This window comes from Gavia stellata, chromosome 12 (assembly GCF_030936135.1).
Source record: "Gavia stellata isolate bGavSte3 chromosome 12, bGavSte3.hap2, whole genome shotgun sequence".
Lineage (NCBI taxonomy): Eukaryota > Metazoa > Chordata > Aves > Gaviiformes > Gaviidae > Gavia > Gavia stellata.
Genome location: NC_082605.1, coordinates 16,514,888 through 16,535,568, shown reverse-complemented (window position 1 = coordinate 16,535,568; position 20,681 = coordinate 16,514,888). Strand labels below are relative to the sequence as shown.

At 42.0% G+C, this 20,681-nt stretch overlaps 1 protein-coding gene across 1 annotated transcript in view; it reads right to left on the bottom strand.

The window, feature by feature from the left end:
• The window catches only part of PTPRG (protein tyrosine phosphatase receptor type G), a 416,959-nt gene that overhangs the window by 175,916 nt on the left and 220,362 nt on the right, over positions 1-20,681 (bottom strand). The window contains exons 3-4 of the mRNA XM_059823043.1: positions 17,916-18,095; positions 12,713-12,861 (exon numbers count right to left, since the gene is read on the bottom strand). Coding sequence (XP_059679026.1) covers positions 12,713-12,861; positions 17,916-18,095 — 329 coding nt within the window. The remainder of the gene's footprint in view (positions 1-12,712; positions 12,862-17,915; positions 18,096-20,681) is intronic.

Here is a 20,681-nt window from a genome sequence, read left to right as displayed (position 1 = left end):
GTCGCCACACCTGTCAACACAAACCAGGCGCCGACTCCTCTCTTAAGGACATAACGTGTCAAATTGAAGGTCCTATTCAAATCACAGCTTCCTGCCAGTTCTGATCTCCTCTTCCATCTTTCATGCCACAGTCTGCTTAAAACAAACAAAACCCACCGGTTTTGAAAGTGCTGAACTTTCCACCCGCCACTGGGGCCGGCAGTGGCACGGCAGGGACGGCACCGGCCCCTCAGGCTGCCGCAGTAAAGCACCCGCCAATACCAAGAGACAGAGGTACAAATAATTCCTCCTGGGCGCTCAATGGGTAGCCACTGATCTTTTCCGTCTTTATCAGAAAAAGGCTTTCTTTGTTGTTGATGTTGTTACACAAATAGATCTTTTTCAACATGAGCTTCTCCCTTGCTATAGGCTGAACATATACATGGTGCAATCACGGAAACAATACTGCCCTGCCGTATGTCTCCTGTCCTTCACAGCAGCGCTCATTAAAAATAAAATTTCCAGTCCCACTTAAATTCTTTCAAAGCACATGCATTTGGGGGAATCTGGTGAGTCTACACAGAGGAAACAGATCCAAATCTCTAGCTGTACTTACATACAGTGTACTTACCTGCATGAGTGTTATTTCAAGCGTGCACACTCTATTTCTGTATCCTGGGGTGTGCATCACAATCCCACAAATAATTCCCCACAATGTGAAGAGATGTGGACCAGCAAGATGCATTAACAGAAAGAAGCAACATTAGGTTTAACCCCGTGACACTTTGGCATTGTTAGCTGTGCGAGAGCCTGGGCAGGACCTCAATGTATAAAAGCAAAACCTCAGCTGTGCCCAGCTCCCCGCCTCTCCTCGCCGTGAGGTCTGCAGAGCCAGCACCACGGAAGCTTTATGCTGGAACTACCTCTTGCACAAAACGCCCTGCCATTGTAAGCACTGCAAACTCTCAAACCTGTTCTGTATGAGGCCCCATTTTAATCTTTTGAGCATCCTTTCTTTTTAAAGCATAAGCAGATTAAGCTCCCTGAGCATCTTTCTTCAGCAATCACGGTAGAGGCATTAAAATACAGTAAATGAAGAAGGGCCGATAAGACTGTAATGAATGCATTATCTCAAATCCCAGATTTCTATAACTTTACAGAAGTAAAGAAATGAACCTAAGAACAGACTTTAAATACTGTTTCAAGGATAAAGTATCGACGTATTGATCTTATGAGTGCTATTATCAGGTGGCTATCTCTGGGTGTCAGGTGAATCCATTCACTGCTAGAAAGACACGCCAGGTTGTCAAGGCCTGAAAATTATCCTTGCTAATTATTTCTCTCCTACTGCCCTTTTCCAGTTCCAGCTTCTGACTGCTGCCAAATTATTCCTTGCAGTGTTACCAAAATGTTTTCCGCTTCTATCTCACTTGATCATGATGGGAAAACATTTGAACTAACTCTCCTAATAATGCAGCAATATTATGTCAGAGATCACATGTGGATGTTTTGCTACCTGAAGTGTTAAGCAGGCCAGAACAGTTTGCTAGGAAGCCTTCCTTGAAACGAGAGCTTGCTTTTCTTCTACAGAAAACATTAATTTCCTCTTACATGGTCTCACCTTCACACTCCTCAGTTGAGCCCCGCACTTGAGCTTTGATATATATTTCGTATTTCTTCTCTTTAAAATGGACCAACACAACAGCTGTTTGAGCTGCAAGCATCCAGAAATTGCTGTTTTCAGTTTCTTGAAAGTCTAACTTTTAAGATCATAACTCCGTACCCTGGAAATACAGCAACTCCCTTCTAGGCTATGCCTGGTAAGGGGACATGCAGCTCAGCATGCATGTCCCCGATACCTCAGAGAGAATGGGAATGGGAACATTTTATCAAAGGCAACATAAGGAATACCCATTTTCAGTTTTGACCAATTTGGGTCTTGGTCTTGCTACTACTAAACTGCCTGATAAATCACCATATGGTTCAGTGGGAGGGCTCACAGGGCTGTCATAAACGCTATGCCAGCAACAACAGCATGTAGCTTTCAGCATTACTTAGTAAACAGCATGTGGTTTAACACCAGTGACTGATATGATTGAAGGTATCTACTTCGGGTATTTCCTGGAGGCAAAGGCCCCTAAAATTTTTCCTAGTTAAACAGGGAGCAAGGGGAATATTAGATGAGGTTGAGGAGAAAGACACGACTATGGATTTGAGGATGGGTGACTCCATTTATGTTCAGGAAATAATGGGTTTTACTTTTACTCTCTTGAAATTTCATCTTTTGAATGCAGCTCATTAAGTGAGTGCTCACATTCCTGCCTCCCAAACAGAATGAGACCTCTCAAGCAAAGAATTTCAAATGAATCTTTTTTAAAACCTTCCCGTTATCTCCAATCTCCTATTTTGAACTGGATGTAATGACATTTCTTTTTCTTAAGGGATATTATGGTCCTGCCTGGTACGTGCCACCACAAGATTAAATGTGTCACTCAACTCTCAGCAAGCCACCTTCTCTCCTCAAGAGCACTAGCCTGCCCTAAGAGGATCTAGACCTCTGAGAAAGGAGAATAGAATTTCCCGCTCAACCACGGGTGATGAGAAACTAAAGAAAAGTGGTTTCCTTTTCTTTTCAAATGAACTTTGTACTTTTGGCTGCTCATCTATGGGTAGTTTTGCATTTTAAAAAGTTATATCTGCTACTCTCTGAAAACCCTTGAGCGCTGCATGCAGGCATTGAGCGGTGAATTTGTTAGCTTAGTTGTAGGCACTACCGCCCTGACGGAATGGAAGGGCTTGATGTAGGAATACAAATCAACTAAAATCACCCTTACAGCAATCTGGTTAAGGTAAAGAGCAAACACAAGCGGTGTCGCAGGCATGAACTTCAAAACACAGAATGTAGTTAAAAGCTCTGTAAAGACAAAAATGACAAAATTCAAGAAATTTAATCCATCCCTAGTGTGATCAAATCCCAAAGATCTCTCTTCCTTCCATAACAAATGTGTGATAGATCTTGTGCTGATGTGCATTTTTAATTCTCAAGTTACATTCACCACCCGGGGTGAGCAAGGTTACCTCTCCACCCTCTATTTGGTGTCTGAGAGTCTGCTCAAAAACCAAATTTGCCCCCAGTCCCAGAGAAGAATGATTCATCCTTAACTTATTAGGGACACACTTTCAATCTTCTTTTCCTGGACAATTAACAGTCCCCTCTGGAGAAACTAAACGCTCTTTTGGCAGACCAGGTGCCATTTTCTGTGCTTGAATAAACTATTAACAAACTGTTAGCCCACTGCAGGCAGAAAAGGTCTTTCCCACCTGGCAAAGCTATTTCCAATTCTGTTGGGAAGCCCAAATTTGCATTTCTTGTACATGTGTAGATCATGAGCTAAGTTTTATAAAAAAACCTCCTGAATGGTCAATGGACACTGATACCCCAAGCCCTCTTTGAGGGATACGATAACATTGGCTTTCCTGCCCAGGCAGTGAGCGTGCTGGGGGCGGCGGCAGGCGGGAAAGAGAAGGGGTGGGATTCCCTGGAAATACAAGCCCACTTTGCCTCCTCTCTGAAGCCAGAGGATAAAGGAAAGCCCCCTCTGAGGACAGCCAGCCTAGATGGGATTGTGACAGAGAAGAACATTATTGGCCTTTTGAGGCATGTGCTGAAAAGCCCAACTAATTAGAGAATACAGAATTTTGCTTATTAAGCTGGGTAGAAAAATAGGGAGCAAGAGGACACACATACTCAGGGATATGACTGTTTTCCCCAAATTGTTTTATTCTTTACAGAAAGATGAGTGCTGTGTGTCTCAAAGAATGAGCAAACACATACCTTTTTTTCTCCTTTTCAACCACTTGATTGTTATTTCATTTCTACCAGACAGTAAACTCTTGCAGTGTTTTAGATCCTTTTTCAACTTTAGTTAACCTTCCCATCCTGTCTGGAAATACAATGCCTGTGAACTGGGGAAATAACAGGGACTACACTCATATTGCTGCCTGATCTCTTACATCATGTGAAGCTTTATCATAGAAAAAACAAAGCAATTCATCCCTGCAAAGCCTGCGGTTATAGCAGCAGCAGCACTGCTGTATCCCAGAGCAGGAATTCCACCGGGGCAGGCGCTGCACAAACCCAGCAAAGAGACACTCTTTGTCCCAAAGAGCTTTTAAACTCAATATAAGAGACAGCAGAGGGATTCAGGTGGGAGGGCAAGAACGTAAATATGATACTACTGATCAGCACAGGCCGCAGCAAATGCATTTCACAGCCTGCCTCCCCCTAGAATTAAAAAGCCTTTCAGTGACTCACATTATAAAATCAATTTTACTGAAAACCTTTTTAGATACATGAATAACCAGACAGCAAGATGCATCTTCCTTTCTGGTTTACACAAGCTTTTGGTCATCATCTCTTAGAAAACTGTTCTTTAACATGTGATAAAACAGGGAAAAAAAAAAGTAAACCCTGAATAAATGTACTGAGTTTTCCAACTGCGAAAAACATGTCTGACGTAATTTATTCTCTTGGCATGAAATTATAGCAACTGTTTAGAATTCTTCAGAAAAAAAACAAAAAACAAACCCAACAAAAATGCAATCAGTAAAGTACCAGTATAATAGACAATTTAAATCATTTCCTGCTTGCTGCCTTAAATCATGATTAACATTGGTGAAATCTATTCCCACTGTTTGAGACCCAGTGAAATGACTTCCATGGGAAATACTGGCCGACAAGCTACCAACAAGCCCGTTAGCCACATTAAAGTTTTGTTTTCATTTTTTGTGTGCCAAGGAAACATTATCACTTCTTAACACATTTGTGCAATGTTTCTTCTTTTTTTTTGCCAAATGTTATCTATCTTTGTTATTTCCAGAGGGCCTATTGGAATAATTACGAAGGGTCGTAGATCTCCAGGGGAAGTTGTTCCAAAGTCCCTGGACTGTTAGACTTGCCTGAATGAAGGAAAGAGGCAGTGCTGAGCACTTATCAAACTTCACGTGTTTTTAACCAATGTCCCAGGACCCTTGTGTACAGCCGACCTAGCACACCACGGCATGCAAACGCACCCAACCCGTGCGCTCGGTGCACCCGTACCCATGCTCGGAGCCCGCAGCCCGGGGACACTTGGCTGGCCTGCAGCTCACCTCTCCGTAAGCCTCACACTCTTCACAGCTGTGCATTTGACTCTGAAAAAACAGCCTTCCTCCATCTAAGTTCCCAACGTTAAAAACCTACGAGCAATTTTGGAAAACTCGACTCCCTGTTTAAGACTGAGGTGGCCATTCCATTGAGAACAATAAAATAGCCCTCTAATAGCTGCAGGAGCAAGTTTCTTTCTGCAGCATTACTGAAGCCCCCATATCTAGCCAAACTAAATGAAGTGGTGCTTCTGTCCAAGATGAATTTGCACAGAGGGATGCTGAGATTGAACTGACTCCTCAGCTCACCTCTAACCTGGGTCAGAAAGCCTCCACACACAGCCTCCCTACCTGCGCTCACTTCTCACCATCACTGCTGGGGGAAGGAGACTGACATGGACGTGTCGGAGAAGAGCTCCTGCTAAATGTCCCTTCGAGTCTATCAAAGTCCTAGCCTGTTTCTTACAGCTAGGGCCAAATGAAGCCACCTCCCCATAATGAAACACTTCACCTTGCAGAAGCCTGCCAGATACTCCAACGTGGTAGCTACCTAAGGTGGTGAAGCAGAAATAGCTATCACCTGCTGTCCTCTTCTTTCTCCTCCCATAATCAAGTAAACATTCCAGAACAACAGAATTTAGCAAGCTCCCATACATACCTTTTTTCCCTTTTCTTACCACATTGAGTGCCCAGAGTGAATGCCAGTAAATCCAGTGGCCTAAGTACCCAGTAAGCTCAGCACGTAAAGCTCACCTTTACAACTGGGAGAGACAATACTCATTTTTCTAACTCAGACAATCCCACATTTCAAGTAACAATCCTATTGAATCTGCTACCTTTCATTAAAGTAGCTCTTATAACTCTGTCAAATTCTCCAACCTTTGTATTGATTTTTTTCTGCTATTCAAAATAACTCTCCTTTACAACAAGAGCTTGCTGTCAGCCTCTTATCTCTTATTTTCACCCCATCTGATCCTCCTCTCCTCGTCAGTCTTTCCCGATTCCAATTAATCATGTAGAAAATCAGGGATTTACGTTAAGAGGAATGTACAACTCTTAGCTCATCATTAACATACTGTAATTGCAGGGTAGTGCTACTGCCTCTGACCTTCTCAACAAGACAGTGGAAATCCTTAAGGGAAAGCAGGACATTCCCAGCCAACATGAAAATAGTTATATCTGGTTCATGTTACTGGATAGTTATTTCAAAATAAAACTCTGGATGCACTGTAACATTTGCAACTCACTCTAGAAATTACTGGGGCCTGGCAGGCAGCAGGAAGATGCTGCCATAAAACCAAACTGCTGTTACATCCCTAAATTTTGTCGGGTCTCTACACGAACAGTCCCAAGATACGCTAACCCCTCCACTAAACATATTTTAATTTCAGACCATCCTCTCATGTTTCTTCTTAATTATCACGGGGCATTCACAGAAAAGATCAGCCAGATGGAGACTAAATATTTCACTACTACAAGATGAAGCATTCTGCACTAAAATGGAACCCTGATTGCAATAAAGTCATTAATTAAAGTCTCAACTGATTCTCCTGTCGGTATATGGGAGGCACTAAAGACAACTGTGAGGAGACAGTGTACCAGCTACACTAAGGAAAATGAAACAGTAAACCAGACAGTTATATGATGTTTAACTTGCACTGCTCACGGTCTTTACAGTGCAACATGATGGAAACTCAGCCATGTGCTCAATATAGCCATCCATTTTATCTTTTAAAATTATGACACACTGATTTCCTGACGAAGGGCAAAGAGGAGTGAAGTCTGGAGACTCCTGGAGTAAAATCGTACTTTACTGGAGATAAGACAGAGTAGCAGTTTTAGCTTTTTAGCATCTTGTATTTTTAGAGTATTTTATGGCTATCTGGACCCCCAAAGACAGGGGGGAAAGGGGAGACAGAAGACTGTAAGAAAACAGGTGGAAAAAACCATGCTAAGTGTCAGTTTGGAAAAAAAGGAAAAAAAAAATAATTAAATGTGAAAATCCCAAGCCATCTCCTTGTCTGAATGATTAAGTCAGGGACGCTGTAAGAGATGTAGATGGAATAAGCAGTGCCTGCTAAATTCCCTGGACATCTACAGCATAGACAGCGTGAGCATGGAGCCAAATCCTCACTCAGCGGTTCACCAGCACATCTCCCATCAAAGTCACTGGGAACTCTAAGTATCCCCCTCTAAGTGTGGATTTGGTCCTTGGAGAGAATATTACAGTAAAATTACTTCAGACAGTCAAAGTCTCTTACTGTGATATATTCCCAATAGTCCTCTTTAGGTCCCTTCATCATTTATTGACTTCTACTTTGTTACATCCTGCCAGATGGAGGCAAGGAAATTTGAAGAGCAACTAGTAAATGAAATATAAGGAAATAAAACCAACACTGGCTCCCTGTTTCATGATTAGTCTTTACTTGTGCTTGAAGCCAACATCAGAGATCTTTGCAAAATTACAATTACCAGATATGCTGCATGCCAGAAATAATAAACCCAGCTGCAACACAGCAGCATAGGGTATTAGTTCTCTCCTGTATATCAAGAAAACATACTGTGATACGTTCATCTTTTAATGTCAAAAAGCGTGCACAAATCTAAACAGACTTACAGATGCACCAAGAGTAAAACTAAAGAAGAGAAAAGGCCCCAATTTGAACACTAAAAAGTGAATATCCCCTGCCATCCACAGGTGGACTAAAGGCTGGACATACACTGTAGGTGACTCCAGGCATGATAGAAAGACTTAACATTCAGGATAAACCAAAAAAACCCATTAACTAGGCTCTTTTTTTTCCCCTGTAGTAAAGGTTTTTGTGCATGGAATACCACACATTTCTTCTACATTAATGACATTGATTGTCTTCTGCCTGTGATAATAGAAAACATCAGAATTTAAGTGATATAATGAAAGGTAGGACAGCACACAGTGATAAACTTTGGCAAGGAGATCTAAGCATTCAAATTAGAGCAACTAGCTGTAGAGCTAAACCACACTGAAGTTAGTACGTATATTCAAAGGGAAAAGGAAGAAAATCAAAGAAGTAACAAGAACAAAGACACCAATAGAACCTGGAAAATCTTCTAAGAAACATGCTTAAAGAAGAGCAAGAATTGTTAATGCAAATGATTGTTTTGTAATAATAATTTAGTAAAATTAATCTATCAACATAATGTAAAAGCTCATTAATTGACATGAAAGGGTGTTAGCTCTTCATTTTCTGCTGGGATGGTTTGTGGGGTTTTGTTGGGGTTTTTTTTTGATTTTTTTTTTTTTTTTTTTTTTTTTTTTTAAATGGAGAAGAACTCAAGCTCTCCAAAAACATGCATGTTGACACTTGTGGGTATGAAATCACATTGCTATTTCAGAAGCCAAGTTGATGTTCCTATTACCAATCTGGCCTAGACAGTGCAAGTTTGTTCATGTAAGATTAAAGGGATGAGGTCTCTATGGCAAAGGGATAAGGTCTCTATGGCATATTGCAGTATGGTCCTTGGAATAAGATTCTCATTTACTAAATAAATTACTGTATATTACTGTATAATGGTGTTCACATTATAACTGACAATTAGCGCCATTAAAGAGAAAGCTCATAAACAGCCAAAGCTCACATCAAATTAACACAGTCATGATTAAAATCACTCTTCTGATTTCTGCTCTTCACAGAAATAATCAGCATTTTGCATAAAAATTAGTATGAAGCAGCTCAAAAAAAAAAAAAAAAAAAAATCACAGTTATGCTGGGACAGTGTCACCGAACTCCGCCAGCACGGCACAGCACTGCCACGTCAGCTGCTCGCTTGCCTATGAAATATTAAGGGCTGGGTTTCCCTCCTAGCAGGCAGCCCGCGCGGCGTGCCCTGCCTGCTGCCAGCTCTGCGCAGGCAGGGCTGGTAACCCGTGCCGTGACACTGGAGATTAAAGCGCTGCAATTACTCCCCTTGGCTGTAATGAGGGGAACCTGGGTTCCCTCCTGGCCTGAGGGAAACTCATCTTCTTTATTTTAATTTTGTCACTTCACCATTTAGATGGTTTCTAGCGTTTGCATGTTCATTTATACCGCTTCAACTTCAGAAAGAAAAAGAAAAACCTGAGTAATTATAGCGGAGAAGAACAATAACAAAATACAAAGGAGTCAGCAATTCATTAAAATTTAGAGAATGCAATGTTGAAAACTTTTCTTAACTTGAAGAAAAAAGGAGAGAGACTTTTTCTATGCTGGCACAGAGCCCACGTCCTCATTAGGATTCGCGCTCCACTCGCACAGCAATACGCTAATGGCATCGCTTTAATCTTCAGCACCACAGCGCTAGCTCCTGGCCTCACCCAGGCGATGGTGCTAAAACGGCAAGAAGGAGGGAAAAAGAAACTTCAGGCCATTGCTGACCAGGCCTGGTATCAAACTGCATCCTGGCTGTGGATGAAGGTTTGAAGCACATGGACATCTCTGTTCCTGAATGCTCCTTCAGAGACCGCTAAGCTCATAATGGCTTCATAAGGCTCAAGTATCACCAAGGAAAAATCAATCAATAAATAACCAATCAAGACATAATGAAAGAATACCATTACATATGCCATGGTTTGTAAAAGGAATCACAATATGCTACATATGCATAAAAGTACTGCAAAATAATATGCCTTTGATCCAACATGCCTTTAAAGCAGGAAACAAAAGGATGTTCTCATGTATCTTACCAACTAATTTAACATATAAATCACAAAAAAATATGATCCAGATGGGCTTCAATGAAGGAAACCAATTAATGTAGACAGCCTTACCATCTGACACATTAGTTGTAATAATAAAAACCAAACAACATGGTCAAACAATAATGCTCTGTATTATATCTGACATTTCTAATTAGTTTCTGCATCCTCTTCAAGAAAAAAGACTACCGGCAAGCACTTTGTTTCCCAGAGGAAAAAACATCTAAACTTCATGTGCACAGAGCATAGTCTATGGATGAAGCTGATCTATCTGCGTTCCCTTGGGATGTGCTTTGGAACTAATGGATTTTGCATAGTCCACAACTGGTTGCACAATTAAACTCTGAAAACGTTTCCTTTCAGCTGCATCCCCACTGTAACTGCTGAAGGTCTGGAATGCCAATACCTGCATGTTCCTTAGAAGCTTTACCTACATCCACGGGCTCAGAATAATCAGAATGATTTGGGCTTTGCTTTCTGTAGGACAGGATTTTGTTTTTTCCTTTCTACAGCCTTCCTAGAAATGCCACTTCTCAAATGAAGTACAGTATTTCTGGCACAGACCTCCCAGCATCAGGCAATTAGGGTTGCATCAGACAGTTGCAAGCTGAACTACAATTAGCATTACAAATTAAAAGCCCTGCCATGCAAACATGTACAGTTACTGTTTGAGAGGTCTAATCACAGAATCACTAAGGTTGGAAAAGACCTGTAAGATCATCAAGTCCAACCATCAACCCAACTATGAGGACTATTTTTACATGTATCGGCAAGGACGACTCAGTATCATCACCTTAGATCGACCGGACCCTTCAAAATCCACCCATGAAAATCCTTTCAGCACAACTGAAATTTGGAATTCTTGGGCAGGAGGTAGATAGCATCACAACAGGGAAAGGCTTGATTTGGAAACTGCTCTTCCCTTAAAGAACAGTAAAGGAAAGGATGTGGGAATTCTGCTAATGCCATCATACCCAGGAAGGCCAGAGAACAGAGGTTCATGTCATTGCAATGAATACAAATCACTTGAAAAATTACATTTTCGTTATTAGGGTTAACACTAAACCTATCTGATACAGCAATTTATTTTGCACAGCAAAAACAAGTGACCTAGATTCAGAAAGGCAGTCTCCTTTTTCTTTGTTTTCAATTTTAAAGTAGAAAAAATTAGTATTCCAACCAATTGAAAAGAAAATGAAGAATATTTAAAAACCAAATGAAAATTATTTCTTGGGAATTTGCTTTTTTCCAAATAGCTTCCATCCATTAAGCCAGCATCAAATAGCCTTGGCATCATAAGAAAGGGTTTGTGAAGTGGAAATACTATTTCTGACACAAACAAGAAGGCCCAGGCTCCTTTACCATCACTCCCTGAAATTTCAAAAGATGAGCTGACTGGCTCTGTAGACTTCCTGAGTGCTCCTTCTGCCACCCAAAAATAGGGTTACAAATATCAGTATCGCCAGCTGAGACAGACAGGGGAGCATGACAACGTCTGGGCCTTTGCTCCGTGTGTTCAGGGGTGGCCCCTTGTAAGAAATCACAGCTACATCAAGCCAGAAGGTGTCGAAAAAGCTCATTAAAAAGTGAGAAAATAAAAAAATCTCTGCCTCACAGAACATCTAGTGTACAGGTTCAGAACTGGGAGACAAAAAACGGCTTCTGATTCTCATGTGATGGGGCAGTTGGAGCAGGGAAGTGAAAATTGGAGGTTTTGGTCATGCACCAGAGTCTATTACAACCTCCCTTTGTGCTTTGGAAGCCCCTCCCCACCTCCTGAAAAACTGCCTTGGCTAAAGCCACACGTGACGAATTATGGCAAGCTGGGGCCTGAATCAAGTTCTTGCAAGATCCAGCTCACAAGACGACCATTTCTGCCCACACGAGTTTTCTGGGCAAGCACAGCTCCCCGCAACCTGCTCATGTCCACATGCCACGCTCTGAAAGTGCTTATCCGCTTACTGACAGGCAAAGGTAACCCCAGATAATATCTGTTTTATCTCACCATGCAAAACCTTGAATATAAAGTGAAAAGTATCAACAAACTCTATTGACACAGAAAACATTGCACTGACAACAGAGCGACCTAGGACTGTCAGTCACAAGCCAAGACCCAACCGCACCAGGCTCCACAGCAGCCCACGGCGCCGGGGCTCTCGCCACCGTCTAAAGGCACGTCCTTGCGGTCAGCTGCAGATGGTCGCCCAGCCCCGTGCTCTGAACACGGCTGCCTTTGCAGGGTGCTGTGCCCGAGCCAATACCTTGCTCCCGCTGCGGCACGGCACTCTGCTACGATAGCTGGGCGGCTGGCAGAGCGGGGCTGGCTCGGGTCCAGCTGGCTCCCGCACAGGCACAGCAAACGCACAGCTGTTTGCGCAGATCTATGTAGACGTCCTGTTAGTACAAGGCAAGGGACTGCAGCTGAACCCAGGTAGAGAGAGGGCCGTACGCGTGCAAGGAAGCAATACCGATGAAAGACAGCAGTCTTGGCACGAGGGCTCCCAAACCGCTGTTGTTTGTTTGTAAGCGTCATGGGAAAGAAAAGATTTGGAGGACAACAAGATCACTTTGCGCATATTTTGCAGGGAGATCCTCCCACACATGAAAAGCTTATGGGAGAAACCAGAAAAGTGGCTGTTTGCAACTTAACCCATGGGACGTGAGAGCTGGCACCGCTAGCAAAGCGGAGCTCGGAGCTGACATTGCAAAAGCACATAAGAGATGATAGATAGAGTGCTGCGAGGGCCGGAAGGGCCTTGAAAGTGATATGTTCACTGAAGGAAACATTGCCCTATTTCACAGTCGTCTCAAACTACAGCAATACGTTCTGATTTTATTTTTTCCGAGAACATAAGCGCATGCCTTTCCACTCACCTCAACAGGGAACCTCTTGCCATTGATGCTGTGCTCAGAGCCAGCTGATCCGTTGCTTTGACCCCAGTGAAACTCCACTTTCTCTGCCTTGAATCTGCCCGGCAACCCGGCGCCACTGACAAAATAATCGTCCTTCAGCAGGATAGCAACTGCACACACAGAACAAGGAGAAAGACGTTCTTAGCACACTTTTTCTGAAGCATTTACAGTTTTTGCTCATTATGTTAGAATACTTCTTCTAATGCAAGTAAAACGTTGGGTCATCATTTTCCTCTTTACAGGGATTGGTTTAAAAAAAAAGAAATCTACAAGTAATGCTGGTTATTATGGAAGTGATTATGAAGTTACATAGAGTACAGAAAATCCCAAAGTCCAAGTTTCTCAAGGACTTTTTGCCCTCCTTATTGGACTTTGATTAAAATTTAAATGTCAAACTCCATCAAAACCAGTTTAATGTGGTTCCAGAGAGTAACAGCTGACCACGTTCCTTGGCCTTACAAACCACTGAAGGTTTGTAGATCACAAGTTAGGAAAAGAATGGATCCTCTGTTTGTTGGATTCCCTCTATTTTGTTGGGGGCGGGGGGGAAGGGAGGCACCCCTGTGCCCTGTCCCACCTCTGCCACTGGACATGGCACGCACTTTCCTTAACCTCCTCCCCGCTCCTCCTTTCTGTAAAATGGGGAGAGTGACAATAACTTTTTTGAGACCCACTCATGAGAAGTCCTCCATAAGAACTGGGTTTTATTACAGTAACTGACATTATTATTATGTGATTCAATAAGGGTCAAAAGGATCTTCTTTGTATTTTCTTTTCATTTCCAAAAGCCTTTGTATTTTACGTAACAATAAAAGCTGTAGGTCCAAATAGAGGGCAAAATCGTATGGTGGAAGCTGGTACATGTTACAGGGGAGGTCTATGGTCCAGCTAAGAACTGAATCCAGCTTTCCAAAAATTCCCATCTGCTGCTTTCACTACAAGATCACCTGCCTTTTTAGCATCTCCCACTTTTAATATGCACGATTCCTAAAAATTACTCCTTACAAAATCCCTTCTTCTTGTCCCTTACAGAACAGTTGCTTAAAAACAGAACTAAAATTAGTATTTTCTTTCTTGTAAAAGCCATTGCAGACCACTGTGCCCAGAATCCTGTGATTAAAATGTTTGGGTTGGTTTTTTGGAATTTTTTTTTTTTTTTTTAATGGGAATAGCATAACCCACAAGGATTTCTCTGTGTTCTCAAGCCAACTGTGTCATCACAATGGGAACATTAATATAAATCCAATTTTATTATGTAAGAGGCAGGATTTTATTCACTGCTGAAAAAACAAAGCAGCTAGTTGTGAAACAAAAGTTATTCCTCTGTTGGTGAATCAGTGCCAGGCTTCGCTGCAGGCTAGGCTTTCTGCCGCACCAGGGCTGCCCTCCCGCGAGTAGAGACGCTTAGCTACAGCAGCCTCATCTCAGGTGCCATTGTACAGTTTAGATGCATCTCAACTTTAAGTTGTTTATGTTAAAACCATCTAAATGTTAAATTGCATGAGATGTTCAGAGGTTTCTAAATCATGCCAGCGACATCACAGGGCTGTTTTCTTCCATGATTTTTGGTTCTTTCAGCACTCCCTTTGTATCAAAGTGCTTGTGTAGGAAGACGGGTGGTGCAGGACTGGCTGGAGGCTGCTGCCTGGGCCAGCCAGGGTACTACTGGTGGTCATTGTCTTCTTACACCAAACCTGTGACACATAAGTGACTGAAAGCACCACTTCTTTCTTCCTCCCTTAAAAATTCTCAGTGAGCTCAGCAGTATTTTAAATACTGAAAAATCTCACTCAATCGGTTATAAATTCCATAGATAAAATTGTAGGAGATGAGGAATACAGGAAAGCAGATTCGTGTGCATCTGTTAAAAACCTCTGTGGGGATTCAGTTGCATCTAATAAATATTTGATAGTTCCTAAATCATTTATGGCTCTGTCAGGGGTCATTTTACTTGTTTTAGATGAATAATTAAAAGGATAATTAGGAGGATGTACAATCTGAAATGTTCATCTAATTGTTCATTTTACAGTATTTCTTACACTGCTGAGCTGTACGACACATGTTCCCATCACCTTCCTATTTTAGCAGCATCCCCTTATTGCCAGTGATTTGGGGGCTTCCCTCCCTTCCATGTGATCTCTAGTATTCAGGACTAGAACAAGCAAACATCAGCGTACCGGGCTTTAGGAGCCACTGCTTTTAGCCAAGGATTTCTGTAGAGTGCACAGCAAGGAATCAACCCCCAAAGCCCACTAAATTAAAATACTATATAATTATTGAGACTACAAAACCAAAGGAGGTGGTGCACAGCCACCAGCATCACAATTGTGTGATGCCATTTGCAGGATCAGGGTGGGAGCTATGTCCCCATCACCCTCGTGAGAGCAAAAATAAACCTGATACAAAGTGGCTCTTCCCCCACCTTAGCAGAGCGGCTCTGATGGTCAGGAGCAGCCAGAGCGATGCACGTCACGTAGGGAAAGTACTTAACAAAAACACATCTCTGGCAGAAATTTTAGTAGGTTTCTCTAAGTGAAAGGAGTTTTTAGAAGTTCTCAGTGACCTAAAAAGGGGGAAGTGGCAATGTCTGTGTAATGCTGGTCAGGGTACTGCTCCCACGGGTGCTCTTCCCACTTCCCACGGGCTGGTCGGCTCGAAGAAGCCTCATCAGCCTCAGGCCCGGCTGACACCAGCTAACAATTATAAGGTGGCACAAATGAAAACAACTAATGCAAATACAACTATGAAATGTGCTTATACTCTCCAAGTGATCTTTACCACTTGGGAACCAGCTACTATGGTGATGAAATCGAACCCACATTAGTGCCTTTGCCAGTGTAATCATGCACAAAAGCATTTCGAGTCGAGACAGGGGCTTAATGAATCCATTTCCATTTTCTGAATGAAATGCTATTTTCTGTACATTGTCTGCCCTTTACCTGATGGGGGGCAGGGGGAACAAGGAGAAGCACAACAAATCTGAAGAGCAATAACCTCTTTACCTTTTAACATTTCAGAGCATAAAAATAACTAATTGCTCTATCCTAAAAAAAAATTACTAGGTCCAATAGCCATAACAATAACCCAAGTAACACATTTCCTGTCAGTTAATGAGCGTCAAGGTTACGGGCCTTTGGCTTTCCCTCCGACCCCTGTCTCTTTTAACCAGTCATTAATTGCTGAGAAATGCCTTCTACATCCATCACCATTGCTTAAACAGATATTTAGTTTACTATCTCTGTCAGTCTGCAATATGAAGGTCTCAAGTGGTCCATCTGCTCCAAAACTCTGCCGCCAAAACGCATCACAATTTATGGCACAACTTGCCTCTATGTTCTGCCCACAAGCCAAAACATTCTACTTGGTTTGCTGCCCTACCACTTACCACCTTAAAAATTAATCCCAGGCAAGTTTCTTCAAAAGGTCAGAAAAGCAAGAAAAGGAATGGGACTTGATAAAATCAGGGAGGAGTTAAGAGCTCAGCAGAAGAAATCAGGTTGACAGCAAGGCAAAAAGAGTCTTCACGTTACCAGTAAAAGGCCGTAAGTTACCAAGAAAAGTGACAGTTACTGTTGCTCTGCGAAGCAATAACTTGTCAGCAAAAATCCATACCCCAATGGGTGAGGAAATCAAATATAGCAGCAGTGCTAAAATCACCCAGCAGAGGAGACTGAAGATACAGCTTGCTTTGCCAACTGCGTGGAGACTGGAAAATTTGCTGGCACGTTTTGGTTCAACATGGTTTCCTATTATATGTGCAGCAATATGTTCCTATTACACGTACAGTATAGCATTAGCATCTTTCTTAGAAGAATAGCACCACCACTTTTTTGCAGTATTTCTAATTACGTTTATTGCTGGTTACTCCAAACACCCCTCTGTGACCAAAAGGGCAGGGTGCATAACATGAATAGATTAATTAAGCACCAAATTTCCATAGCATTCAACCTTGCCTGAATCTCATGTTGCTACAAAGAGCAACAAAGTCAGGATTTCAAAGCAAACAGGAGCATTTCTTAGTGAAGCTGAAAAAAACCCTCAGTAATGCATCAAAAACCCAAGCTATGCTTGGGGTGGTTTATGTTAACTGGATTTGCTTTGTGGTGAAAGAAACCAGGATCCAGCCTGTCGCTCCATCTGATCTGAGGGGCAATAACTCTCAACTCCTGCTAAGATCCTGAATTGCTGGAACTGGATCTGAAGGACTTGCTGGACTCCAGGTTGCAGCTCAGATCCCAAGTCCCCTGGAAGCAACGGGTGTATCTGAGGTCACGCTGCGTGCACAGCTGTGTTGCAAACTCCTGGAGCAGGTAGATGCCCTGGGTTTTGCTAGCAGACCTCTGACTAGGGAGACGGTTCATAAAGCACTATAGAGATGCATGTCGAATGTTAATAAAGATAAAAATATACTTCCAATAAATAAAATTGAATTAATTAGTGGTTTAATCCAATTCCCTAAAAATATTTGACCTTGTCAAATGAAAAGGGTGGCCTTATAATTTCTGCTTTTTACTTTTTTAGAATTAAAGAGTAATCAAATGCATGTGGCTTTGCATATAAATCAACCTTGACCTTTCGGTGAACCGTTTTGGTAAAAATAAGCAGTACTCCGACTGTTCTTTTTTCTAAAAGCCAGAACAGACAGAGCAGAAGAGGATTCAGTTCAGCGTAGAACACAGTGCTATAATCATATCAGAAACACATTAATAAGCCCCCACTACTCTGAGCAGTTATTTCTCTTTCTTCTCTAAAACCCTCCAATTTCTAAGACTTCCCCTTTCCTACAAAAGCCTGAGCCTTGCATCTCAGCATTCTTTTGGATTAGATGGTACAGCCTCCCAAAGCTGATAATTCAAGGTTACACCTTGAAACTCTTACACAGCCTTTTATTCTGAGGAACAACTGACTACCAAGAGAATTATTTTATACTGAGAACCTAAAAAAAAAAAAATCCCTTAAAAAAACACGTTAAAATCAATCTGCAGAACCAGCTTTGCACAGAATGCAGAGGCAGAGATAGGTGGCTGCTGCTGGAAAATTATACTAAAAAAAAAAAGCAGCAAAACCCAAACAACAGAACAATGAAGAAGGAGGAGGGTGGAACATGGCTTGAATTTTTAATTGACTGCAGGCAGGCTATGGAGACAAACAGAAAAGAACATACCCGTTTTTCCTGTGTTTTTCATCCAAGTCTTGTTTGAAGATTCATTGTCAAAACCATCAAGCTGCAGTTCTTGATACTCATCTCCAACATGCGCCTGATGGTCTACGATGTCTATGGGAGACTGGTGAGACCCTCCGCACTTCTCACTGGAAGTAACCCAGTGCTCGGGACCATAGGTACCTGTAGAAAAATACCAATGCCAATTACCATTCCAGTGGCTCAATAGTTCTGGATAACTCTTAAGTAAGAGGATGAAGCACTTAAGCTCCCCAGGTAACTCCACCGCAGTTCCACTTCTTGCACTTGAAAGAGGTTAAGACTTGTAAACTTAGGATAAGATTGAAATCCATTAGCTTTGCGCAGTACTCCAACTTTGCCTCTAGCAGTAACGAACAATGGCTTTTTTTTTAATTACTATTCTATAAAACCATGTGCAATTCCCAAGTTCCCCTCCTGCATATCTTATGAATTAGCATAGTGTTACAGGAACTTTTCTAAAGCTTCAGCCTTAATATGTTAGTATACAGTTTACCTTTTCACATGAGACAAATAATGCACCAGCTATCTGTTGACTCATGTTTGTGTAATACTCTGCTTAGATAATATGAACTTTATTAATGATCTCATTTATTTTGGAGGTTTTGAAGCCAGAAAAGATGAAAAGAAAGAATTAATCTAAATATGTCTTAATAAATTTGAAGAAAACAACAAAGGAAAAAAAATAAATGACTCTGGATGGAGGAAGCAGAGAGGACAATGACCTGTCAGGAAAATACCGTAACTTTCTTTTGCTGCTGCTCTTACATGAGTTTTCTGTTTCCCTCATTAGCACAGTCTGTTCTCACCTGATGTAAACTACTCTTTCAAAACAAGTCACGTCAATATTAGCAGTAAATGAGAAGCTCCAAGGACTGACGGGCCTTGTCTCGCATGTGAGTCTGTACCTGGGCACATCAGAGCCATCCATATTACATGACAGCTAGCCAAAAGCAGACACAGAGCCAAGCACTGTCATCAGTCCTCCCCTCCACACCCCTCTACTTTCTTTTTTTGATTTAAAAAAAATTACAGGGAGGAGTTTAAGTTCTGGAAGGCAATATAGGCTTCTGTAATTTGTGAGCCCATCACTAGCCACCACGCAAGGTCGGTACGAGAAGAGCATGCTACAGCTGCAAAGAGAAATGACACCAGCAGCCTCCGTCCCCAGCATGTCAAGGTCCTCATGGGCTCAGCATAACGCTTTAAAGTATTTTTTCAGTAGTTTAAGATGTCGCTGTTATCACAGCTGTCCACCCAACTCACAAGGCACAGGAGGAAGAGTGCATCCTGCTCCTGTTCCAGAGCTTTCACTAGCTCCAGATCACTTTTTGGTGCATTAATGAGTCCTCAACCCCCAAACTGTTTGACTGAATTTTGTGACAGGATTGTACCGGCACTGCTGCTGGGAGAAGGAAAGCAGCAGTGTCTTACGGTGTGGCGATGGAGCTGCGAGAGGTAGTATCACAAACCACCACTTCATCTGCCAGAGGTTGTCTGCCAGGGCCCTAACTCACCCTACCCATTCTGCGAGGTTCTCCAGCACAAAGAGTCAATAAAAATAATACATAAAAATAAAAGGTTGCAGGCAAAGACCTTGTCATCCCCACCACATACCAGCTCTAGATGCAATAGAACACCAAGGACCCTCAACAGCACACACAGGAGGATCTCCAGTGAATTCCAAATTTTTCTTATGACCTCCCTCTCCAACTCTTAAATTGTATTAACAGAGACTAAGAGATTATCTTCCTGTGAGAGCAAACAGTGGTTTAAGCTCCTGAAACAACAGCACAGAGTTCTTGTAAAGCACTTTTTGCTCACAGTTCTTGAAGTGCTTTACAGCAGGGATCAGCACCATTATTCTCGTGTAAAGACAGGGACATTGATGGCCTGAGAAGGGAAGCAATTTGCCCAAACTCCTCTACCAAAACCAAGTCACAACCCAGAGTTGAACTCTGCTCTCCTGAGACCCCCGACGTCACACCTGTAGCGTACCTCTGAACGTGTCTGTTCGATAGGCAGACAGCAGTAAAAGATGCACCAATATGCATTTATTACCCTTGCGTCTGAGAAACGTATGTAAATTCAGTTAGGGCCATCCAAACCCAGCAGCAGTGAAGGCCAGTTTCTGTGGCCCCTAGGTTTTACTCTGTCTAGTTGCAAAATGCATTTTTCCTATCTTCTTGTGGGCTAATGCAGGATACTTACTCAACAGCAAGATTTTGTGCTATACTCATCGCACACAAATGCTGTATGGTAACCAAAACAACAACAAGAAAGTGTTTTACTTTCAACTACAATTAGGCAAAGTTGCAACAACCTTTAAAAATTATTTACATCATCTGCCCAGATTAAAAATCAGTTTCGTTTATCTCATGGTTCAACTGGTATTGTCAGCAAAAGCCGCTTCCAGTTAATTTCCAAACGTACCACAGCCAAGGAGAACAGAATTATTAAAAAACCTACATGGGGAAAACCAAGCGTCTTCCACTCAAACGCTTTTCCTCATTCAGGATGCTCTTAGTAATTGGTTTGCAGTGAATTAACTGGCAATTCAGATTTACTTTTTGTATAACCTTGCATTTACTCCATGAAATTTGGGAATTGGCTTTAAAATGTTTAGTACTACACATAATCATCAAACCTGCCAGCTCTCATTTTTTGGCTTTGTTATAAACATGAGGTGAGCTTTTCAAAAGCACTCTGCTCACAGAGGCTATCGCAGTG